The sequence below is a fragment of the Muntiacus reevesi genome, chromosome 4 (genome assembly GCF_963930625.1).
Source record: "Muntiacus reevesi chromosome 4, mMunRee1.1, whole genome shotgun sequence".
In the NCBI taxonomy this organism is placed as follows: domain Eukaryota; kingdom Metazoa; phylum Chordata; class Mammalia; order Artiodactyla; family Cervidae; genus Muntiacus; species Muntiacus reevesi.
Genome location: NC_089252.1, coordinates 71,166,751 through 71,191,536, shown reverse-complemented (window position 1 = coordinate 71,191,536; position 24,786 = coordinate 71,166,751). Strand labels below are relative to the sequence as shown.

The window sequence follows — 24,786 nt, the reverse complement described above, 5'->3', positions numbered from 1 at the left end:
GAAAACGTCCAAGTGCTCCCCATTTTCCCCAGAGTAAAAACGGCAGCCCGTAGCAGGCCGGCCAGGACTTGGTTCCCATTACTTCTCTGGCCTGTCTCACTCCTCCCGCCCCGCCTCTCTCTGCTGCCAGCACACCTCACCCATCCAAGTTTGTGTTTCTGGGGGAGGGATTGGGCAGGGCTGACTCTGAAGCATGTCTGGAAAGTTGGCATTCTTGGGTTAATCCTCTTGCCTCCCCAGGGTAGTGGTGGAGGGAGGGGCCGAGGGAAGTGACTTAAGGTGGGCACCAGCTCTGACGGTAGGTCTGGCCTGTCTCCAGGTCATCCCAGAAAATTCCCCTTACACCCACCCTCACACACACATCGGGGACAGGGAGGTCAGCTGGGGGTGTGAGACACCTGAAAGTCCACCATTAGACAACCCGTCTCTGGGCGGGCATGGCCACTCCGAGCCTGCCAAAAGCCCTATGAGTCCCCAGGATCTCAGGGCATCCTGCAGAGGTAACTGGGAGCTGGATTTAAGGGGGGTAATTTGGGCACCTGGGCAGGGCTGGGCCCACAGAGGTCCCTGGATGTTTAGGGCAGAGGGAACAGATTCCAGCAACTGCAATTCAATGCAAAGACTCTTGCGTGGCGACCCCAGCCCCCTCTGCACACAGACACACAGTCCCCACACTGAACAGGTTTACACACGGCAGAAGTAATCAAGTAGAATGCCTTCCCCTGGTAGAAGGGAGGGGCAGACAGGAGAGGAGAGGAGAGGAGAGTTTGGGGAGCTGCTGACCCACAGGTCAGAGCAACAGCCTGGCTTCTCTGAGCAGGGCGTGGCCCAGTCCTCTTTTCTGACTGAACCTGGCGGCATGTGCCAACTCTGAGTCAGCCATGCCCATCCGGCCCAGCAACTCCAGGCTCCAGAGGAGGCCTCAGCTTCTCTGGCCTGAGCCAGAGACCAGAAGAGGTCCTGCGTGCGACAGGTTTGCTGTGTGCAAAGGAAAAGCCAGGCTGCAGCCCCCACCAGGGGCATCAGAGAGAGAGGTGACTGATCATGCCCTGGTTTCAGGCTTGGGGCTCAGAGCTGGGAAGTGACATGAATAAACAGGGATGATGCTTACGATGAAGCCAAGCCAACTGCTGGTGTTAAGTTTTGTGGTGTGGCTACCTGGGAAGAGCAGGGCTTGGGGGAGGCATAACCTGCTGAGCAGAGGGGCTTACAGGTCTCTGGGGATGTCAGAGGTCCCAGGACTTGCCCCAAGGCCAGCGGAGACCCCCAGAGGGCAGATCCGAAGGCAGGCATCCTGGCCTGGAGGAGAGAGTGAGGACAGAGAAGGACCCCTCGGCCTCCTTGACCCCAGGCTGGAGCTCCGAAGGGAGGCTTTGTGTGGACTTGCTTGTTATTGAGCAGAAGGGAAAGCAAGGAGGGCATGGACAGGCCTGAGGGCAGGCCACTTGGAGAGAGTGCCGGATTAAGGGCTAGCCCTCTCTGTGCAGGAGAGGCGTGCCAAGAGAGGGGGGCTCTCCAAAGTCCTGACCCAGCCTCAATCATTAGGATGGTACAACTTGGCCTCTGGCTGGCTTACATCCCTTCCTGAGGTATTCAAGGCCACCCAGACCTGCCTCTGCTGGGAGGGGGAGGCGCTGGGGTCCAACTGGTTCTGCCAGGCTCTCACTGTTGGCTTCATCAGCCCAGGAAGCCTGGGGGATTCACTGGTGGGCTCAGCACCACCACCACCCCCATCCTGGAAGGTCTTCTGGGGGCTCTCACAAGGACTTCCCCAAAAGTTGGTGGGCAGCAGGATTCTGGGTCTTTGGGGGGGGGGTGTCTCTGGGTACTTGATAAAAAGTGTGTTAGAACTGCAAGAGTTGATTGTAGGAGTAGGGGCAAGGGTACCCCTTGTCCAGACAGTCCCTTCGGATGCTACCCAAAAAAGGAACCTTGGAGATGTCCTAGGTTCTGTCCCCCACTTTGTTGTACAGATCGCCAGGCGTTTGGGGTGTGAGGGGCTCAAAGGAGAGTTCTCTGCAACTACCGACTCTTAAGTTTTATGGCTTCTGCCCCAGCCCTCGCCAAAGGCACTCCCAGGGTTAGAAACTTCCCAGAGAGAGGGAAGGGGACCCTTCTGCAGACTAGATCCGTGCATGCCTCTCCGAGGACCTTCTAACTCGAGCTCATGCACCCATTCTGCAGAAGAGAAAGCAGACATCCGTGGAGCCGCGGATGGACGCCTGGACTCCAAGGCTGCCTTCTGCACCAGCCGGGATGGGCGTCGAACGTTACGCGGTCCCGGTCCCAAGAGGACGCAGATTCTTTCGCGCATCACTGTAACCCGGCGAAGCGCCCACAGGCAGGGCGTGGGGCCCGGCCGCTGGCGCTAATGACAGGGCCCGCGGCCTGTGGGTGGCGGCGGCGGAGGAAGCCAGAGGGATCTGGCTATTTCTGTCCGGGACGCGCCCACAGGCCTGGGCCAGGGATGGCCGGGCTTCCAGGCCCCCACCTCTGCCCTCCTAGCCAAACCCCAGGAGGGGCGGGGAGAGGCGCGGGTTGGAGGGCCCAGGGGGCGGGGGCGCGGGCGGGCGGGGGGCGGAGCGGAGTCCCGGGCCCACCTCCGGCCTCCGGCCCCCCGCAGTCCATTCGGGTCCCTCCACCACACTCCGCTCGGACCCGAGGCCGCTGCGCTGTCGCCGCGGACGAGTGTCCCGCGGCGTACCCCTCCCGCCACGCCGTCCGTCGGGCATGGACTCGGGCCGGGACTTCCTGACCCTGCACGGTGAGTGCTCGGCCCTCTCGCGGGGAGCGGGGGGCGGCGGGGGCGTCCCCTCCTGGGCCGACCCCGCGAAAAGCCGTCCCCGGCCCAGGGCGGGGGACCCCCTGCTCCGTCGGCCGCCCTCCGCCCCGCCCCGGGCCCGCCCCTCGGCCCTTTTGTCGCATTGAGGAAATCTCGACCCGACTGCCGGGCGCGACCCTGGGCGTTTCCAGGCTTGTCCCGCAGACCCGGCCGGTGGGGAGAAAACGGGTGTGCGAGTCTGAAGACTTCCCTAAAGACGACCCCCCGGCCCCGCGGCCTTGGGGGCGACCCCCTCCCTTATCCTGGTCTCGGAAGGCTAGGCTCCAGGGTCTGGTGCGCTCGCAGGGGCCGAGGAGGGAAGGAACCGACATCCACGAATAACCCAAGTTCTCTCCGCCCCGTCCGGGCCGCCCGGAGAGGCTCCCCAGCGCACAGGCGTGCCTGGACCGCGTCCGGGCGCGTGAGTGACGCGGGGTGGGAAGAGCGGGGCGAGGAGGTGTGCGAGGTGAGGTGGGGCCGTGCCGCAGTAACTGCCCAGCGCAGAAATCATGGTCAGCGCCCCCCGGGCTGGGAAGAGCAGCCCGGTCGCCCCCATCTGCGCGCCCTCCTGGCCGGACAGGCTCGGGTCTCCACTCTAGCTGCCTGTGGCTCTCAGCTTTGTCCAGCCAAGCTCTGTCTCTTCCGAACGACCGGGAAACAGTCTTGGACAAGCTCCTTGTCCTATCGCACCCTCTCCAGAAGAGAGAGCAGCCGTGGCCTCCGGACTGCAGGGACTGAGGGGGGTGTCCTAGCTGCACGGGGTCCCCAACCTGCACCTGGCCTCTCTTTGCGCCAGTCTGGGGGCTTACCCACTCTTAGAGGGCTGTTTACACTCTTGCCCCCCAGGTCATCTGCCAGCGCAGCAAACCCTGCCTCTCTCACTCTGATCACTGCTTAAGTCAATCTCCCTGTTTTCTAGTACCCCTGGAGTCCAAGAGATTAGTGCCCACCACCTATCCATCTAAACCATGCTGGATGGTCTAAATCAAGGAAACTATCCATCTAGACCATGATTTCTGTGCTGGCAGTGGAAGTAATAGATGGGAAGGGGAAAGGCAGAGCCCTCCAGTTGTCCACTAGAGACCCCCTGGAACTCAGGGAGACTCAGATGTTCATTTCAGCCAGTACCCAGTCTGTCTCATGTTTCCTGATTGGCTCAGACCTGGGCCCCATGGCCCAGAGGGACCTTGTTCAGTGCCCAGAGCTGTTACCCTCATACCAGTTGTCTGGGCTCTCAGGGCAAACTCTTCCAGCTGGGCCGTGGGATCCCTGCCTTTTCCAGTGCCCCCTCTTCTTCCCTCAGGACAGAGGTATCCTTAGTGCTCCTCCAGACTGGCAGGGAGGCTGGGCAGCTCAGAGGATCACAGTAGAGACCTCTGTTTCTCTCTCATCATCCTTTAGCTAGTGCTGTCTATCCTGCAGACTGCCACCTCCTCCGCGCCCACTTCACACTCAGACGTCCTATAAGCCCTCTGGTGGCCTCTGACACAGCTGCAGCCTCAGATCACGGGATGGGCTCCAGCCTCTGGCCTCTGTGCCTTTGTCCAGTCTCTTTCAGTGTGTGTGTGTGTGTGTGTGTGTGTGTGTGTGTGTGTGCGCTTAGTCACTCAGTCATGTCCAACTCTTTGTGACCCCGTGGACTGTAGCCTGGACTGTAGCCCACCAGGCTCCTCTGTCCATGGAATTCTCCAGGCAAGAATACTGGATTGGGTTGCCATTCCCTTCTCCAGGAGCCTCTGTTTCTAGGCAGCCCTAGTATCTTGCCTGAAGAGGGAGCCGCACCGAGTCTCAGTTAGCACCTCCCAGTCTTGTGGCATGGGCTTGGCAGCCCTGGCCCATCCTGTCTGAGACCTGCCTCTCAAGTGCCTGACTGCCCAGCCCTTCCTGCGGAGCTGGCACGAACCCTGCAATCCAAAGCTGTTCCCCTGGAGGCCCTGCTGCTTCTAGCTCATCACCCAAAATTACCTCCCTTAACTGCCTTTGTCCCCTCTGCAACCCCCGACCCACCTCGATTGTTTCCAACATGTCTGTCCCTGGGATTCCAGGCCCACACAACACGGACACACACTGATCCACACTGATCTTAAACTTTTTTGTACCATGGACCACTTTAGCAGTCAGATGAAGCCTGTGGACCTCTTTTCAGGATCAAGTTTTTAAATGTATACAGTAAAATACATAAGAATTTGAAGGAAGCAAATTATATTGAGATGTGATTCTATCCACAGGTCCTCGAGGAGTCCTTGGCTCTCTGGTTAAAAACCATTGTGTGGTTTCTCTAAAACAGAGGCTTCCCCTTACCCTCAGCTCCCTTCACTACAAATGAAGAATAACTTGTTTGTGCTCATATTCCAGCTCACCTTCACTAACACACGTTCCCATGCTTTATTATTCTCCAAGGTGAGACCTTAGACAAGTCACTCTGCACTTCAGTTTATTATTATTATTGCCATGCTTGTCGTGCTAATAACTGGCTTTGCAAGTGACTCACTGTCAGTGCTGGTGACGAGCTGCAGTGAGGCAAATGAAGGAACCATTCAGAGGCAGGGAGTAAAAGAGAGGAGTGAGTCAGGCGTCTGGGTGATGTCCTGACCTTGGCACACAGTAGGGGCTCAATAAATAATTGCTGGGTGAGTGAAAGTGGGGTGGTAACTTACATGAAAGATCCCACTGTTCCCGAGCACACTGGCAGCACAGTTTCATATAGAGTCCTCACCTATTTATCAAAGCAAGCCTGTGTTAATGGACTCATTTTTAAGATGCAGCATTTTTTCAAGAATTCCATTCGCATTTGGCACATTGGAGATTATCCCACTCAGGTAGAGAAATTCCCTGAGAAGGAAACAGGCCTACCTGGGATTCACATGTGAAGCAACGGCCCACTCAGTCACAATGGATTCGTTGAGTAACTGAGGTAAAATATTTGGCGGGCTCCGGTGTCCGGCCGAGCTCCATCCTCAACTCTGCCTGGCCTGGCCCCACCCGGCTGTCCGCTAGACTCTGCAGCCCGGGCCGCCGCCGGGCCGGGCTTCCCTCCTCGGCTCAATCTCACCCAGCCCTCTGGTCCGCCGCCAGGTCTCCAGCTGAGTGTTTAGGATTCCCGGCTCAGTCTCCGCCCCTTAGTCTCCCCAACACAGCCTCCAAAGTCGAGGTACCGCCCTCCCTGCCCCAAAACGGCCTTGCTTTGATCGCTGTTCCCTCCCCCGGCTCTGGCTCCGCCCCCCGCCGTCTTCCTGAGTCTGACTCTGCTCCAAGTCGCCTCCCAGACCTGGCTCCTCTCGCTCCCCGCCTCTTTGGCTCTGGCTCCGCCCCAGCCCGCTTTCTGGACTCTGACTTTCGCCACTGATCTGCTTCCTGGGTTATGGATTTGTCCCACCCCGCCTCCTGGTCCCGGCTCCTCCTTCGGAGCGCCCCGCCTTCTGAGCTCGGGCCCCTCCTCCCCCCGCCTTGATTCCACTCTCCCCTCATCTCCCGGAGGCATCGGTTCTACCCCTCTGGAACTGGCCCCGCCTCCTAGGATATGGCTCCGCCCCCTAGGCGCTGATTTCTGTATCGCCCCGCCTCTAGACTCAAGGCCCCACCCACCCATCCAGGCCCGCCGCCCCCCCCCCCCCCCCCCGGTTCTAGCTCCGCCCAACTACTCGAGGTCTCTCTTGCTCCCCTCCCAGAAGGTGGTTCCGCCCCTAGGGCTGCGGCCGCCTTCTGGACGCCGCACTGTCCCGGGCCAGGTTTGCTGGGCGGCAGGGGCACTTCAGAAAGTCATGCAGTGCTTTGGGGTCCGGAGGCCAAGCCGGAGACTGAGCCGCTCCAGAGAGCTCTACTTGCAGGAACAGAGCCTCAAGGTGGCAGCGCTCAATGGGCAGAGGCTGGGTAAGGGATTCAAGGGTCCCGAGATCAGGGGAGGCTGGGAAGGCAGCTGGAGCAGGACGCAGACTGTGTGTCTCGGGGCCTGGACCTGTTTAGTGCTTCTGTGAGTGTATGACTCGCAGTGGGGCTGTTTTGGCAGGGTTGACATGTGGTGTGAGTACTGGGGGGATTGGTGACCCTGCCCCTTGCCACTCTCAAACCATCGTGCGTACACGCCTAGTGGTAATTCTGTCACTTGTATGGTACTTGGGACCACTGTGCATCTATGAGGATATGCCATGCTGGGTAATCAAATGGCACCAGCGTGACAGTGTGTGAGCCGCTGTGATGCTGCACACCATGTTTGATTGTGGGTGACCGATGTGACAGTGGGTGACCCAGACAGCTGGGTGATTCTGTCATCTGCGTTATGGTGTGTGTGTTCTATAGATTTTCTGCTGTTGCTCTTTGTGGCAGCATGCCCGAGTGGTGGCTGTATAAGGTAACGTTTCCTAGCACTGATGCTGTGGGCAGGCTTCTGAGTCCCAACTCCACCGTGTAACTTCCTTGACCCTCAATTTCATCATCTGTAAAATGGGAACAGTATTGTCTTCCTCATAAGGTTGTTGGGGTGCTTAAATACATGTGCTAAGAACAAGATCTTACTTAAATATGAACTATTATTATGGTGGCTACTATCATTATGACAATGATGATGTTCTGGCACTGTACCTTGTTTGGCTGTGTGTGACTCCATGTAACAATGCGTGTCACTGTGTGTGACCCACTGTCTCTTCCTGGTGTGTACGGCAGTGTATGATGAGTATGGTGGACTGTGTGACTGTGTGTGGCTGTATCTGTGTAGCTGTGCACTGCTTTGGATTTCAGACTCGGTTTGTCTTCATCAGGCATCACCCTAGGTACATGGGCAGGGCTCTTGGCATCGTACACCCCTTCTTTTAGCACTGCAGCCCCTCTGCGCTCCCCATGTGGCCACCTCATTATATGCCACTAGCCTGGGCAGACTGATGAGGCTGCAGGGTCAACCCAGGGGTCCCTGAGCTCAGAGGCCCCTCTCTGCCACCTTCCCACGGGAGAAGGTGCTACACCTGAGTGAGTGGGGCTGGAAGAAGGGGTGCCTATGGACCTTCTGGATGCTAGGGGAGCAAGGGCCGGGGGCAGACCAAAGGCCTCAGAAACAAAAGGGCGTCAAATGAAGCTCAGAGAAGGAGGTATCTGCTCAGGTTTCCCAGCAGCCTGGAGGGCCACTATTATCAAGACCCCCTTTGGGACCAAGGTCTGTGTTCCGGAAGCCATGTTGGCAGACAAGGGACTTATCTCTGCCTGACTGCCGACAGGGCTGCAGTCTGGCTCCAGAACAGGATGAACGTGTCGTCTGCTCACGGTGTTTTCCAGAACTGGAGGGTGGAGTTCCCACAGGCTTCCGACCCTGTGCCCCCGCTCCCATCTGTGCCATGCGTGTGCACCCCCTGATGCCCCAGTTGGGCAGGGATAGGGGGAGGGGAGTGCAAGCAGAGGGTAAGGGGATGTCCCTCTCAGCTGACCTCAGCCTCAGGAGGGACAGTGGGATCCCCCAGCTGAGCTGAGGCTGAGCGGCTCTCTCCTCTAGAAGATAGTGGGAACGACCTTCTCTCTGTCCTCTCTCTTGAGCCCCCAAGACATAGCCAGCAGTTGAGGACATTCTGTAGGAGCCTTCTCTTCCACTGGGCCTCCCCTGTGGCTGAAGGGGAACTGCTGACACTAAGGCAAGGGGGTGGAGAGACTTGGAACAAAGGTGAGGGAAGGTCACATCAGACATCACCCAGTGCTGATGGCGGAATAGAAGTTCAGAGAGGGAAGGAAGTTGCCTAAAAAAATTGTGGAGGGGGAAGCGTTAGCATGGGGTCATGTTCCCACTGGAGGAGGGTGACTAGGGAGGGATAGAGGCTGAGGCCTGGGGAAGTGGTCCAGAAGATTCTGTAGATCCTATGTGTGTCTGGAGCAGGCTGGCTGGGGGTAGGGACTGGGGTCATGGATAAAGTGGGAGAACCTATCTGGGGCTGGGGATCTGGGTTGAGATAAGAAAAGCCTGTAGGCCTAGGTACAGGCCCCTCACACTGGACACACACAGTTTCTGAAGCCTCCACTCTGCTTGAGCAGGATAAAGACTGCTGAAAAGCCACAGAGTTTTCATTTGGGGGGACAGAAGGGGCCCCAATAGACCTATTGATTCTGAACAGTGCTATTGGCTCTGAACAGTGCTGGTTGCTGGGCTCCATGTGGCTTGGGTGATAGGCTCGAGATGTGCATTTAGATGTACCTCTCACCGTTACATTGATGGGTCACTATGGTGGTGTGGGGTCCCTCTTTGATCACAGTTGGCACAGGGTCTGCTTGGGATGAGGGATGCTGTGAAACTAGGCCTGGTGCCCCTTTGGTGTCTCCTGCTTGGGTCTGGTAGGACGAAGGACACTGTCTCTGGGAGCCCACGCCCCAGGCCAGCCTGCATCTCTGAAAGAAGCCGGGTGGGAGGGGGTCAGGCAGTTAGAGTTCTCCCTACTGCGGGGCCTTGAGCCAGGTGCTGCCTCAGCTCCGGAAAGGCCTGCACTATGCCTTTGGGCTGCTCTACCCTGAGAGGTCCCAGACCCAGGCCACTCAGAGATGGGGTGGACAGGGAGGGATGAAGCATCCCAGCAGGCCTAGCCTGGACCCAATACATGATTCCAGAGCCATTGGACTTGGGAGGCTGTTGGGCTTATGATACTCATGGTGCTCTGGGATCCATTTCCACTTGTGGTTACCCCTCTTCTTTCCTGCCTGATCTTTTGGTCCTGCCTGATCTTTAGGTCACTCTGACCCCTAGGTATGATAGGGAGGAGCCTACTAAGTCTTTTGGAGCCAGGCCATTTTCTAGGGGTATGGTCCCCCAGAAACCGTGTGTTCTTTGTCCATTCAGCTGTGGGTTGCAGGTCATTACGTATAAAGTGTGGCCTTGAACAGGTGGGTACCCTAAGGTTTGCACAGCCTCACCTGGAATCGGAGATGCCTTCCCGGAGAAGGCAGGGCTCCTGAATCAGGTTGGAGCAAGGGTGCTGGAGGGAGAAGTGAATAGAGAGCTGAGGATGAGGCTGGTGAAAAATGAGCCAGCATGGGGCTTGGGGCAGCAGGTACCCTAGAGGAGGTGGCATCCTCCCAGCTCTGTCCCCTAGGCCTACAGGACGACAAGGACCTTCAGGCATTGCTGAAGGGCGGCCAGCTCTTGAAGGTGAAGTCCAACTCATGGCGGCGAGAGCGCTTCTACAAGCTGCAGGAGGACTGCAAGACAATCTGGCAGGAGTCCCGCAAGGTCATGAGGACCCCGGAATCCCAGCTGTGTGAGTGCCCCGGGCTGCGGGGGAGGGCCAGGGAGCTGCTCCTGCGCTCTGACGGGAAACGCTGGCTGGGGTGGGGTGGGGTGGGGCTGGAGGTCAATCGTGGACCACGACCAAAGGTAGGGAAACTGAGGCCTGGACTGGCGGGCAGCGGTCAGTCATGCAACCAGGATATCAGGTATGGGGAATCTGAGGCGGTCAGGCTCGGGGAAAAGAGTCAGTTAAATCACTGACAGGGAAACTGAGGCCTAGTCTGGGCTAGAGAGGGCAGTCATGGACCACAGATGGAGATGCTCACGCTTTCTGGAAGTGGGGATACATAGCCGTGGCCACAGATGGGAAAAGTCAGGCTCCCAAGTAAGAAGGGAATAGAACAATGTTACCAGCGCTCACAGGTATCCACCCAGACATTTGTGGGAAGGAGGGAAGTTGGGCGGATGGATCAGGACTCAGGTGTGGTAAGGCCCAAAGTCCAAGGGCAGATAAGACCCTTCCGGGTATTGGTGGACAGGATGAGAGGTGGGGCTGCAGGAGGCAGCTCCTCCCTGGGCTGGAGCAGGCCGGCCTCCCTGGACCGGCAGGTTGGGGTGGAGCACAGCTGGGATAGAGAGACCTTGGCTGGGCAGCTTCCTCGAGGCTGTGGGCCTGAGGGCTTTCTGGAAGCTTCAGAAAAGGTCTAGGAATTCAGAGCTCAAGCCTGTGGATGGAGAGTGCCTCCTGCAAGGTCTTAGGAAGCAAGCTCTGCCAACACAGAACGTCCCAAACATTTTGCAAAATGAGAGGTTCCCTCTGTACCTTTACTAAGTGGGAAAAGTTTAGACCAAAGCTATCCAAAAGAACTTTCCATGATAATGGACATGTTCTATATCTGTGTTGTTCAATATATCAGCTACTAGCCACCGGTGGCCCTCGAGCACTTGGACTGTGGCTACTGTGCTTGAGGAACTGAATTCCTAATTTCACTGAATTTTAACTAATTTATATGTGAATAGACACATGTGGCTGGTAGTATGAAAGATCACTGCAGCTGGAGTTCTCTCACAGTCCAAGTCCCTGGAAATTCATCACCCATTCACCTGCCCTTGGCTGAGGACGGGGTGCAGGCAGGGTGAGCCCCTGGGGATGAGCACAGACACAGGCCCATGTGGGAGGAGGAAAGGGAGGGTCCGCCAGGCCCCAGGACACTGGACAGAATCCTGAGAAGGTGTAACCTGCAGGTCCGCAGCAGGGTCAGATGGAGGGAGCCTGGCTGGGTCCTGGGAGCTGTGGGCCATGGGAGGTCTGAGCAGGGGAGGGCAGGGTTGGAGGGGATGGAGCCAGAAAGCTCTCAGAAAAATGTTGACACTGCACACATGTCGGTCACATAAGACAGGAGTGACCCAACCCTTGCCTCTGTCTGTGGCTCCAGCCAGGCTCCTTCACAGACCTCTGCCCTGATACGGGGTTTCCTGTTAGATGCTGGCAGTTGGCGGCCCCATGGGAATGGGGCATCCTCCTCTTTGAGCCCTGGGGACTCTCGGAAGCCCATTCACCATCCAGGACATGGTTCCCAGTGTATGCCAAGCACTTGGCGGGGGTGGGCAGAGGGTAGACGGAATAGGAGATCTGGGCCTTGCTAGACCTGGGCCAGTGAGATGGGAACCTTGTCCGGGACAGCTGTGGGCAGAAGGGCAGGACGGAGCTCCCAGGCCAGAGATCCAGCATGAGCAGAGATGCAGGGATAAGAACACGGAAGGGTTGTGAGTGAAGGGCCTGCATCCTGACAGGAGGGGCCACAGGGGTGATAGCCTGGGGGTTGGGCATCAGGTGCGCTCAGGTGAGGAGTGTCCGAGACACAGAGACAGGTCTGGGCTGGGCATGCCTGTCATCTACTTCCCTCCTCCAGGTGAGCGGTGAGCCTGCGCTCCACCCCTGGGGCCAGGAGCAGCGGAGGGGGGCAGTTCTCCCAGTGCTCTGTGTCTCTGCTTCCTGCTCCCCAAGTCTCCACTGCCTCCCTGATCCCGACCCCACTAGCATCCCTCCGCTTTGGTTACCACAGGCAGACAAGGGTTATCAGTCAGGAAGGCATCTGGACTTTCTCTCTGGAGTGGGTGGGGAGCTGGCCCCTACCACCCAGGCTTCCTGTTTTCATTCCCCGTCTGGGGCAGCTGCAGCCGGTGTGGGGCCTGGCAGGGCTGGGGAGGCTGCAGGGAGGGATTAAACAGGGATCTCCTCTGCATCCCGGACAGCCCAGGGTCTGTGTCTCACACCTCAGAGCCTGCTGCCCGGGATGGCACATGCCTCACACGTGGGGCCTGCAGGTGACCGGGCGGCCCTCGGGCACTCACCAGGAAGGACGGGCAGGCTGTTGCCCAGAGCTGGTCTCAACCCAGGGAAGATGGATGTGGATGGCCTGGAATGGGGTCGCGGCAGGGGCAGAACCTGGCTCCAGATGCTGGGAGGCCCAGCACGAGCCCAGCTGTAGGACTAGCTCCCAGTCAGGCCAGGAGGGCACCTTGGGGTTGACGGGGGGCAAGCAGAGCCTTGCTGCTCCCTGAAGCTAGGAAAGCTGGGCTGCCCCAGGAGGGCCCCCTCTGTCCCCAAGGATAGAATGACGTCGTCTCAGACCCCCAGGGGCACCCTCTGTCTACCTCTCGGGATCCTGGAGCACCATCCCTCCCAAGGGGCTCCGTGAGATCAGGACCCACAGATGCATGCAGGCAAGGCCCTGGCTGCCCCCTGACACAAGCGCTTTTCCCTCTGTCATTGGACCTCCATCTCCAAACCCCAGGCCCAGGGCTGACTGAGGGTGGCTCCAGTCTGCGGAGTGGTCAGAAGAGCCTGGAGGCTCTCTTGGCTGTCTTGGAGGGAGGGGTAGGGCCCAAAGTCAAGTACAGCAGGAAAGCACGTGGCCACCCCTCCGTCACAGGCCCCAAGCTCCAGAGCGGCCTCTCCCGTCACTTTCTGAGAGCCCTGCCCTGCCCCGATCCTCTCCCAGGGGCCCCACTTCCTCCCAGCACAGAAACAGGAGGCCTGGGACCACAGGAGCCCTTCCCGCCCTAAAGTCAGCCTCTCTCCCCCCGGGCATTTCCACTCTGCCTGCTGCTGCTGTGTCTCCCTTCCCTTCTCCACGCCAGCCTCGTCTGTCCCCACTCTGACCATCCTCCTGCCCCTCACGGCTCTCTCTGCACCCCCGCCCCCTTCCCGCAGTCTCCATCGAGGACATTCAGGAGGTGCGAATGGGCCACCGCACAGAAGGCCTGGAGAAGTTTGCTCGGGACGTGCCTGAGAACCGCTGCTTCTCCATCGTCTTCAAGGACCAGCGCAGTACTCTAGACCTCATTGCCCCATCGCCGGCCGATGCCCAGCACTGGGTGCAGGGCCTGAGCAAGATTATCCACCACTCGGGCTCCATGGACCAGCGGCAGAAGCTGCGACAGTATCCTTTTGGGGGCGGTGGACCCAGACCCAGCCTGCGGCTACTGGCTATGGTTGTCCCCAGGGCAGCCTCGGTACGGAAGACACCTGGCTGGGGCCATCATAACCAACCTACCGTAGACTGGGTGGCTTAGACAACAGAAATTAATTTGCTCACACTTCTGGAGGCTGGAAATGCAAGATCAGGGCGGCAGGCAGGGTCGGGTTCTGGTGGGAGCTCTCTTCCTGGCTTGTAGATGGCTGTCTTCTGTCTTAACATCGGGGGGAGGTGGGGAGAGAGAGTGAACGAGATGTCTGGTGTCTCTTCTTACATGGGCACTGATCCCATCACCAGGGCCCCACTCATGGTCTTATCTAACTCTCTCAAGGCCCTGTCTGCAAATACATCACATTGAGGGTCAGGGCTTCAACGTACAAATTTTGAGAGAACATAGTTGGGGGAAGCAGGGAAGGTACTTGGGCCTTCTTTTGTCCACTCTGACCCCAGGGCCAGACGGCAGTGCAGCTCCGTGATGGCCCTCGTGCCCTCGCTGTAACCAGCAGAGCTGGGAGACTAGGGAGGCTGAGGGGAGCTGCCTGCTTCAATGGGAGACCTAATCTTGGACTTAAAAAAAAAACCATTATGTATCTTTTTTTTTTAAACAGTCTTAGTTTTCTTTTTTTATCTATTAAAGATTTTTTTTTGGCCCTGCTATTCAGCATGTGGGCAGTTGCCTGACCAGGGATGGAACCTGAACCCCCTGCATTGGAAGCTGACTCTTAACCACTGAACCGCCAGGGAAGTCCCCTAGTCTTAGACATTTTAATGTTTCCTAGAGTTGCTGCATTTTTTTTTCCCCCTCTGGGAGTTTGGGAGGCCACGGTCCACTCCCACTTACCCCATCCCCTGTGCCATTCTTTGGAGAGTGATCAAGTTCTCCCAGGCCTGATGCAGGCCAGCCAGGGGGCTTGAAACAAATTTACTTCAAAATCTAGGGGCACAGCAATGTGCTAGTCTATGGTTGCAAGAGATCAGGCTTCTGGTATATAGGATTAGGGTGGAACCAGTACCAACTCTTTTTTTTATGACAGCTTTACTGAGATATAATTCACTTACCACATAAGTCATCCACTAAAAGTGTACAAGTCCATGCTTTTTAGTGTATTCACAGTTATGCAACCCATCACCCCATGAATTTTAGAAGATCTTCATTATCCTAAAATGAAACCCATACTCTTTAGCAGTTCCCATTTCCCCACAACCCCCAAGGCCTAATCTACTTTCTGTCTCACAAATCTATTGATACTTTGTCTTTCTGGACATATTATATAAATGGAATACCTACAGTCTTTTTTGAATGGCTTCTTTCACTTAGCATAATGTTATGGAGACACACTGGTGGCTCGGCAGTAAAAAAAATCAGCCTGCCAACGCAGGAGACGTGGGTTCAATCGCTGGGTCGGGAAGTTAGATCCCCTGGAGAAGAAAATGCCAACCCACTCCTGTATTCTTGCCTGGAACATCCCATGGACAGAGGAGCCTAGTGGGCTTATATAGTCCACTAGGAATGACTCTTATATAGTCTGACTCTTGCAGAGAGTCAGACACAACTCAGCGGCTAAACAACAGGGTTTGTCCATGTCATAGCCTGTATTGGTACTTCATTCCTCTGTGTGCCTAATACTATTCCACTGTCTGGCTATTCCGCATTTATCCAATCGGCAGGTGATGGCCATTTGGGTTTCTGCTTCTCTGAATGATGGTGCTCTGAACATTTGTGTATAAGTTTTTGTGTGGACATATGTTCTCATTTCTCTTGGATACATACCGAGAATTTCTGAGTCTTGTGGTAACTATGAACTTTTGAACAACTACCTATTTTCCCGAGAGGAAATGTAAACTCCCACCAGCAGTGTATGAGGGTTCTGACTTGTCACATCTTCACTACTCCTTGTTATCTGCCTTTTTTTATGACAGCTATCCTGTGGGCTTGAAGTGGCATTTCACTGTGGTTTTGATTTGCATTTCCTTGATAGCTAGTGGGTTGAACATCTTTACATGTGGTTACTGGACATTTGTATATCTCTTTGGAGAAATAGCTATTCAACAGATCCTTTGCCCATTTGTTGTTCTTTTTAATGGATCTATTTAATTTTAAATTGTGGTAATATATGCATAAAATTTGCTGTTTTAAGCATTTTTAGGCAAACAGTTCAGTAGTGTTAAGTACATTCACGCTGTTGTTCAGCCATCTCCAGAACTCTTCATCTTGTAAAACTGAAACTCTGTGCCCATTAAACAGTAGCTCCTCATTCCAGCCTCCCCCAGGCTTTGGCAACAACCCCTGCTGTACTTTCTGTCTCTATGAACCTGATTACTCTAGGTTCCTCATATGAGCGGACTCATACCGTATTTGTCATTTTGCCATTGGCTTATTTCACTTAGCACAATGTCCTCAAGTTTCTTCCATGTTGTCACTTATGTTAGAATTTCCATCCTTTTAATATGAACAATATTCCACTGTATGTATGCACCACACTTTATTCATTCGCCCACTAGTGGACACTTGGGTTGCTTCCACTTTTTGTCTATTGTGAATAATGCTGCTATTAACATGGGTGTACAAGTATCGGAGACCTTGTTTTCAATTCTTCGGGGTACATACCCAGAAGTGGAATTGTGACATCATCTGGTAATTCTATTTTCAACTTTTTGAGGAACACCTATTCTGTCTTCCATAGCATGTACCACTTTACATCTCCACCAACAATGCTCAAGGCTTCCAATGTCTCCACATCCTTACCATCTCTTGTTATTTTCTTTTTTAAATAGGTATCTTACTGTGGTTTTGATTTGCATTTCCCTTATAATTAATGATATTGACCATTTTTATGTGCTTTTGTGTATCTTCTCTGGAGATATGTTTATTCAGATCTCTGGCCCATTTTTTAATTGAGTTACTTTTCTATTATTTAGTTGTGAGAATTTTTTTAAATATTATAAACACAAGTCTCTTATCAGATATATGCTTTACAGTTAATTTCTCCATCCTGTGGGTTCTGTTCTTATTTTGGTGGGTTTCTCTGAAGCACAGAATGTTTGTTTCAGTGAGCTCTAAGACATTTACCTTTTGCCTTTGTTGCCTGTGTTTTCTGTTGTCATATCTAAAAAGGCTTAGCCTAACTCAAAGTCACAAACATTTACTCATATTTTTTCTTATAGTTTTAGCACTTGCATTTACGTCTCTGATCCTCTCTGAGTTTGTTTCTGTAAATTCTGTGTATGGTGTGATATGAGAGATCCAACTTCATATTTCTTTTGCATGTAGACATACAGTTATTGAAAAGACTATTCTTTCCTCATTGAATTATCTTTACACCCTTGTCAAAAATCAGTTGACCACAAATATGAGGGTTTACAGGAGAAGGCAATGGCATCCCACTCCAGCACTCTTGCCTGGAGAATCCCATGGATGGAGGAGCCTGGTAGGCTGTAGTCCATGGGGTTGCTAGGAGTTGGACACGATTGGGTGACTTCACTTTCACTTTTCACTTTCATGCATTGGAGAAGGAAATGGCAACCCACTCCAGTGTTCTTGCCCACTCCAGTGCATGCATGCATTAGAGAAGAAAATGGCAGCCCACTCCAGTGTTCTTGCCTGGAGAATCCCAGGGACGGGGGAGCCTGGTGGACAGCCATCTATGGGGTCGCACAGAGTCGGACACGACTGAAGCGACTTAGCAGCAGCAGCAGCATGAGCGTTTACTGCATGACTCTCAATTCTATTCCATTTGCCCTTCTTACAACCAGGGATCTGAATCCATAACCCCTGCAGTGGAAGCTTGGAGTTCTAACCACTGGGATACCAGGGAAGTCCTCTGTTCCATTTATCTAAATTTCATTTATCTAAATGTCTCTTCTTGCACCAGCACCACAACATTTTAGTTACTGTAAGTTTGTAGGAATCTTTGAAATCCTGAAGTCTGAGTCTTCCAAACTTATTTTTTTCAAGATTGTTTTGACTCTTTTGGGCCCCTTGAATTTCCATACGAATTTGAGGATGGGGTTGTAAGTTTCTGCCAAGTAGTCAGCATGACTGTGACAGGTATCGTGCTGAATCTGTAGATTAATTTGGAGAGTATTCCTCATTTAACAGTATCAAGTCTTCTTTCTGATCTGCAAATATGGGGTATCTTTCCATTTATTTAGATCTTTAATTTCTTTCAACAATGTTTTGTAGCTTTCGAAGTGTAAGTTATACATTAAAAGAATTTGTATTTTTATGCATTTTGATGTTACTATATGGAATTATTTTCTTAATTTCATTTTCTGATTACTCATTGCTAGTGTATATCCAGCTCCTTTGGGAGACATTTTGAACTCTGTAGAATCCCTTTATTGTGTGCTTTTTAGCATTTCATAGACTTTTAAGTGTTTTTCTCAAGGCTTTGTCTGCCTAACTTTGAACTTTCTTTTTTTTTTTTTAAATAATTTTATCTGTTTATTTATTTTTGGCTGTGCTGGGTCTTCATTGCTGCATGGGTCTTCACTGCTGCATGGGCTTTTCTCTAGTTGCAGTGCACAGGCTTCTCATTGCAGTGGCTTCTCTTGTTGCTGAGCATGGGCTCTAGGTTCGCAGGCTCAATAGTTGCGGTTCCTGGGCTCTAGAACACAGGCTCAATAGTTGTGGCACACAGGCTTCGTTTCTCTGAAGCATGTGGGATCTTCCCCGGCCAGGGATTGAACCTGTGTCTCCTGCATGGGCAGGCAGATTCTTCACCACTGAGCCACCAGGGAAGCCCAATTTTGAGCTCTCGTAACAGCCCAGTTCTATGGCACTTTTCTGATAGTCACTCCTTTTGCACAGGCTTGTGCTTGGACAATCTCATGCCCTCTGCAGGCTTCTGCTGCCTAGACCTTGAGGTCTTAAAGCCGTTCCAGCCTGCTGAAGAGCAATCAGCACTGGGACCTTATGCTTGGGTGGACCACTGTGAACTTGTATTTTTTTTTAACCTGGAATTCTACCATAATGCTTTTTTATGTAAATGTATATTTACATAAAACATACATATATATATATAAATACAAATTTAACTATATGGGTATGTTAGAATGAAACTTTAAGGCCCAGAAAACCTGCCTCCTCCAGAAACTACTGACATTTGAGTTCTCCCTTTAATCTTTTCTTGCTGCATTTCATTTTGTCTAATGATGCATTTGCCCAAAATAATGAAGATTAACATATTTGTGTCATTTTTTATGTAACATTATGTCATAATTATTTCCCTGTGTTAGTATAGTCTCAGCTTTAATGACTGTGTACTGTTCCACTGAGTGGATGTACTATAAATTAGTGAGCCATTCTTTTAGTGTCAAACATCTCATTTGTTTTTATTCTTTCACCTCTATAAATAACATTGCAAAGGACTATGTTCATAAAGCCTTTCATATTCAGAAGTATTTCCTTACCTAGACTCCTGGAAGTGGAATTACTGAGTCAACTGGTGTAACAGGTTGATATCCCTACATTACCTTCCTAAGGGTTGTACCAGTTTACTCTGTCCAACTGATGGATGAGTGTCCATTTAACCTCACCCTTACTTGCACTGGGAATATACTTTTAAGTTGCTAAATTTATCATCTAATAAATTGCATCTTATTTCCAAATTGTTAATATCTTTGATTACTAGCAATGTTTGCAAAAGTTTGGTTTATATCCCTTTCTCGTTTAGTTTTCAGGGTCATCATACTCTTTTCTTTTTAATTAATTCTTCAAAAACTTTGCTGCAAATGCTTCCTCCAGTCTGTCCGATAGATGACTTTATTTTTTCTTTATTTGATCCTCAGAATTTTTTTTTCTTTTTTAAAAATTATTTTTTTTTTTTACAAACACTTGTGTCGAGGGCTGACTTTCAATAGATCGCAGCGAGGGAGCTGCTCTGCTATGTATGAAACCCCGACCCAGAAGCAGGTCATCTACGAATGATTTAGCACCAGGTTCCCCACGAACGTGCGGTGCATGACAGGCGAGGGGCCGGCCTATCCTCAGAATTTTAAAAATGTTTATATGGCATGATTTATATTGCTGTTTCCTTTCTGATTTCTTCCAAAAAGCTGCTATCATGTTTTCATTGTGCTCATGAGTTCCCATTGTCTTGTTCTATAATTAGCTCTCTGTTTTCTCTGGAATGTAGTATGGAGCCCCTCCTTTTCTAGTTCTCAAGTTCAAGGCTGATGGGAGAGATAGAGGGAAAGAAGTAGGGACCAATGCACTGCAATCATGACACAATGATCCAGGCTTTGTTTTGCATGTGATGTTCCCACCTTTGATCAGGGGCTTGAAATTTGCTATTTCCTACTAAATAAGCCTTAAATGCTTTAGTCAAGTTGAGTAATAATTATACATTGAAAACCAAAAGGACATATCTTGAAATATTAACAGTAGGTACCTCTGGGTGATAGAACTATGGGGCCTTTGTTCACTTTTCTTCATTTTCTCAACTGTCTGTAATGGACCTTTTAGAGTGAGAAAATAAATACTTTTGAAATTTTGAAAGGGTTCAAAGCCAGAAAGTAGGAAAAAGACTCTTTCATTGGATGTCATATTTCCTCCAAAGAGGCTACTAGGTCTTACCACTGAAATGCAGATGCGCCAGGAGCCAGGCCTGCCAGGAGCTGGGTATATAGGAGCCCTCAGTCCACCTGGGCCTAGGAGTTGACCCAGAGCTTGAACCATGGCTCTGGCTGGGATCTAGGGGGTACCAGGGCTCCTGGGGTTCTTTCCTTATTTCTTGCCCAGCTGGATTCATTCCTGCTTGCGAAAAGCTGACAAAAACAAGGACAACAAGATGAGCTTCAAAGAGCTACAAAACTTCCTGAAGGAGCTCAACATCCAGGTGGACGACAGCTATGCCCGAAAGATCTTCAAGGTGAGGCAGGAAGCAAGGGCTGGGTCTGCCTGGCTGTGCGTCTGGAACACAGCTTGGGGCCGGCTCTGAGCCCTGCCTACCTGGCGTCCTGGCTCTGCAGGAATGTGACCACTCTCAGACAGACTCCCTGGAGGATGAGGAGATCGAGACCTTCTACAAGATACTGACCCAGAGGAAGGAGATCGACCGCACCTTCGCGGAGGCCACGGGCTCCAAAGAGACCCTGTCGGTGGACCAGCTGGTGACCTTCTTGCAGCACCAGCAGCGGGAGGAGGCGGCGGGGCCTGCACTGGCTCTCTCCCTCATTGAGCGCTACGAACCCAGCGAGACGGGTGAGGGCCTGCGGCCTGCAGTCCCCGGCCCCACGCGGCGGGAAGACCTCTGGGGAGACGGCAGCCCGAGTCGGGAGCTGGAGGGCAGGGGACGCCTCAGCCATCCCCAGGGCCCCTGGGCGATATTTCCCAGCCCTGGGAAACAACGCTTTAAGACGTCAGATGGGGGTCCAGTCCTGGAGAAGGCGGTGAGGAGGTCCTGCCCTAGGGAGGCCTCACCGAGTGGGGGACAGAAGAGGAGGAGACAGAGCCCCACGCTGGGGTATAGTCACGGTCTGGTCAAGAGACTCAAACTTACCCCCTTCCAAGAGATACCCGAGCACCAGCTCAGGATGGGAGGCAGGGCTGTGGGACCCCTGCTCCCAGGGCGCTCTGACCGGCAGTCGCCCTCCCGCCTCCCGCCTCCCAGCCAAGGCGCAGCGTCAGATGACCAAGGACGGCTTTCTCATGTACCTGCTCTCGGCTGACGGCAGCGCCTTCGACCTGGCGCACCGGCGCGTCTACCAGGACATGGACCAGCCGCTCAGCCATTACCTGGTGTCGTCCTCGCACAACACATACCTGCTGGAAGACCAGCTCACGGGTCCCAGCAGCACAGAAGCCTACATCCGGTGGGGCAGGGCAACTTGGGCGTGGCGTGGCGTGGCGTGGTGGGGCGTGGCGGGGCGGGGCGGGGCGGGGCGGGGCTTGACCTGGGCGGGACCAAGGACCTCGCCCGCACCCAACCTGCAGCTGCTGCTGCTGCTAAGTCGCTTCAGTCGTGTGCCACTGTGCGACCCCATAGACGGCAGCCCACCAGGCTGCCCGGTCCCTGGGATTCTCCACGCAAGAGCGCTGGAGTGGGTTGCCATTTCCTTCTCCAGTGCGTGAAAGTGAAGTCGCTCAGTCGTCCGACTCTTAGCGACCCCATGGACTGCAGCCTACAAGGCTCCTCCGTCCATGGGATTTTCCAGGCAAGAGCACTGGAGTGGGGTGCCATTGCCTTCTCCGCCCCACCTGCAGGGCGCTGTGCAAAGGCTGCCGCTGCCTGGAGCTCGACTGCTGGGATGGGCCCAACCAGGAGCCGATCATCTATCATGGCTACACCTTCACCTCCAAGATCCTCTTCTGTGACGCGGTCAGGGCCATCCGGGACTATGCCTTCAAGGTGGGCACGCCCCTGGGGGTGAGGAGGAAGATACTCGGGGGCCACCCACCCCTCTTAATCTACCCCTGGGCCTCCAGGCATCCCCCTACCCTGTCATCCTGTCCTTGGAGAACCACTGCAGCCTGGAGCAGCAGCGCGTGATGGCACGGCACCTGCGCACCCTCCTGGGGCCCATGCTGTTGGATCGGCCATTGGACGGGGTCGTCACCAGCCTGCCTTCCCCTGAGGTGCCCCATGGGGACCCGGTGCCCAGAGGAGAGGGCAGGGGACTGGCCAGGAGGACCGCTGGATCTTGACCAGCTGCCCCCCTCAACCCTTAGCAACTGAGGGGGAAGATCTTGCTGAAGGGGAAGAAGCTTGGGGGGCTCTTCCTGCCTGGAGGAGAAGGTGGCCCAGAGGCCACTGTGGTGTCAGACGAGGATGAGGCTGCTGAGATGGAGGACGAGGCAGTCAGGAGCCAAGTGCAGCACAAGTCCAAGGTTTGAGGGGGAGCTGTGGGGGCGCGGGGGCAGCCCTGGGGCCTTCCACCATCATCACCCTCCACACTGTGTGGGATGTTCGCCCTGTCCAGGTGCTCTGTGGCTGCCACTCAGACCCTCTGCCCCCTCTCTCTGTCTCTGTCTGGGTTTCTGGCTCTCTCAGTGCCCACCTGCCCCAATATCTGAGTCTAACCCGGGCCTCCCCATGGCCCCCAGGAGGACAAGCTCAGGCTAGCGAAGGAACTCTCCGACATGGTCGTTTACTGCAAGAGCGTCCACTTTCGGGGCTTCCCCAGTCCTGGCACCTCGGGGCAGGCTTTCTATGAGATGTCATCCTTCTCTGAGAACCGCGCCCTCCGACTGCTCCAAGAATCAGGTGAAGCTGGCCCTGCCTCCCCACCCTTTAGATTGCTGCCCATCTGTCTGACCATCTGAGCTGGCCAGGGCCAGAACTAGCTCCCACCCCTCCAGATATTGCCCGGAGCTGGCACTCCACGATGTTAGACAGGGGCTTGGGCTCACCCAGAAGGCCTCTGCTTCTGACCAACTCATACCTCCCCCTCAGGAAACAGCTTCGTCCGCCACAACGTGGATCACCTGAGCAGGATCTACCCCGCTGGTTGGAGAACCGACTCCTCTAACTACAGCCCCGTGGAGATGTGGAATGGGGGCTGCCAGATCGGTATGGGCTGGCTGAGGCTTGGAGGAGCCCTGGGTGAGGGTTTCTGTCTGGAGGGCCAGGGGCCTCTGAGGACCCAGGCAGAGCCAGATTCATGGATTTGTGGGCTTCAGAGCTGGTAATCTCAGTTTGGAAATATCTCCCGCCCGCAAATACAGCCTCTGAAATTTCATCATTAGCACACTTGTCCTTTGAATTCTGGCCCCAGAAATGGAATGTAAGATTGGTGTGGTGGGTCACTTAGGGCAGCAGGAGGGCAGTAGGCATTGGAGTGATGCTGGACCCTGCTTCTGCCTCACTACGTGACTCAGGGCCCCAGTGTATCCCAAGCCAGCTGGGCTCTGGGACCCCTGAGACCACCCCCCACAGCCTGTGACTACTCTATCCTGCCTGTAGTGGCCCTGAATTTCCAGACACCTGGGTCAGAGATGGATGTGTACCAGGGCCGCTTCCTGGACAATGGGGCCTGTGGCTACGTGCTGAAGCCTGCCTTCCTACGAGACCCCAACTCCACCTTCAACTCCCGTGCCCTGGCTCAGGGGCCCTGGTGGACTCCGAAACGACTCAATGTCAGGGTACGGCCAGCCACTGGGGGGACAGGTGCCCCGGGCCTCCCTTCCCCTTCCCTACCATCCTGAACGCTTAATTATCCCCTGCCTCTCCTCAGGTCATCTCTGGGCAGCAGCTGCCAAAAGTCAACAAGAACAAGAATTCAATTGTGGACCCCAAGGTGACAGTGGAGATCCACGGTGTGAGCCGGGATGTGGCAAGCCGCCAGACCCCTGTGGTCACCAATAATGGTACGTGCTGGGCCCGGGCTGAGCCTGGCTCCCGGAGCTGGGATCCATGCTCTTGACACGGTGCTCGCACCCCCTAGGTTTCAACCCGTGGTGGGACACGGAGTTTGAGTTCGAGGTGGCTGTGCCTGAGCTTGCCCTCGTGCGCTTTGTGGTGGAGGACTATGACGCCTCCTCCAAAAATGACTTCATTGGCCAGAGCACCATCCCCCTGAAAAGCCTCAAAGAGGGTGAGTGTCTGTGAGGAAGGAGGTGACCCGAAGGCAGGGTGGGATGGGAGGCATTTCTCCGGGGGGGGGGGGGGGCTGGCTATCCCTTGATGCATCCTCCCTGAGTGAACGGAACTCTCCTGGTGCACCCCTCCCCGCCCTTCTGCCCACCAGGATATCGCCACGTCCACCTCCTCTCCAAGAACGGAGACCAGCACCCATCTGCCACCCTCTTTGTGAAGGTGGCTGTCCGGGACTAGGCTCGGGGGGTCTGGTGAGGGCTGCCCTGAGCAGGCCGGACCCTCTGTCCACGTCTGGGGGCCCGATGGGGGCTGTCCCAGCCCCTCGCTCAGAGCCGGCAGCCCTGCACCACCTTCAGCTCCAGCCTACTGTCTGTGCTGCTGCCTCTTGGGAGCCCAGGTGCTGGCCCAGCCCCTGGTGCCGTCCTCACTTCCGTTAGGGACCACACCGCAGCCCTCTCTCCATCCTCCGGCCGAGCCCTGGGTTGAGGGTTTTTATAAAAATCGTAAAACTAAGTACTGTGGTCTCTTTACCTGGATACCAGAAAAATCCCTGTAAAGCGTGTGTGTGTACATGTGTGTGTGTATGTATGTGTGTGCATGTGTGTGCATGTGTGTCCCAGAGCCCTGCAGCCTCAGCACCTCATTCTCTACTTCTCTCCACCTTCACAGTGGAGCAAGGGGTGGGAGCGGTGCCTGTTCCCCTGGGCAGGACGGACTAGCATGGAACAAACCCGTTCAAGGTGGAGGGCCTGGAGG

At 54.4% G+C, this 24,786-nt stretch overlaps 1 protein-coding gene across 1 annotated transcript; it reads left to right on the top strand.

The window, feature by feature from the left end:
• The first annotated feature begins 2,584 nt into the window (after positions 1–2,584).
• On the top strand, positions 2,585–24,543 carry PLCD1 (phospholipase C delta 1). Its single transcript, XM_065933002.1, has 15 exons — positions 2,585–2,764; positions 9,877–10,041; positions 13,228–13,456; positions 20,235–20,364; positions 20,465–20,696; positions 21,106–21,307; positions 21,699–21,843; positions 21,921–22,070; positions 22,164–22,322; positions 22,539–22,698; positions 22,888–23,004; positions 23,398–23,576; positions 23,669–23,801; positions 23,879–24,028; positions 24,182–24,543. Exons 1-15 carry the CDS (start codon positions 2,731–2,733, stop codon positions 24,265–24,267), a joined length of 2,271 nt encoding a protein of 756 aa, XP_065789074.1. The 5' UTR covers positions 2,585–2,730; the 3' UTR covers positions 24,268–24,543.
• The last annotated feature ends 243 nt before the right edge of the window (positions 24,544–24,786 follow it).

Coding starts and splice junctions, on each gene's coding strand:
- PLCD1 (XM_065933002.1), top strand. CDS start 2,731: ATGGACTCGGGCCGGGACTTCCTGACCCTGCACG. Junction 21,844..21,920: donor TCCGGGACTATGCCTTCAAG/GTGGGCACGCCC, acceptor CTGGGCCTCCAG/GCATCCCCCTACCCTGTCAT. Junction 24,029..24,181: donor CCTGAAAAGCCTCAAAGAGG/GTGAGTGTCTGT, acceptor TCTGCCCACCAG/GATATCGCCACGTCCACCTC.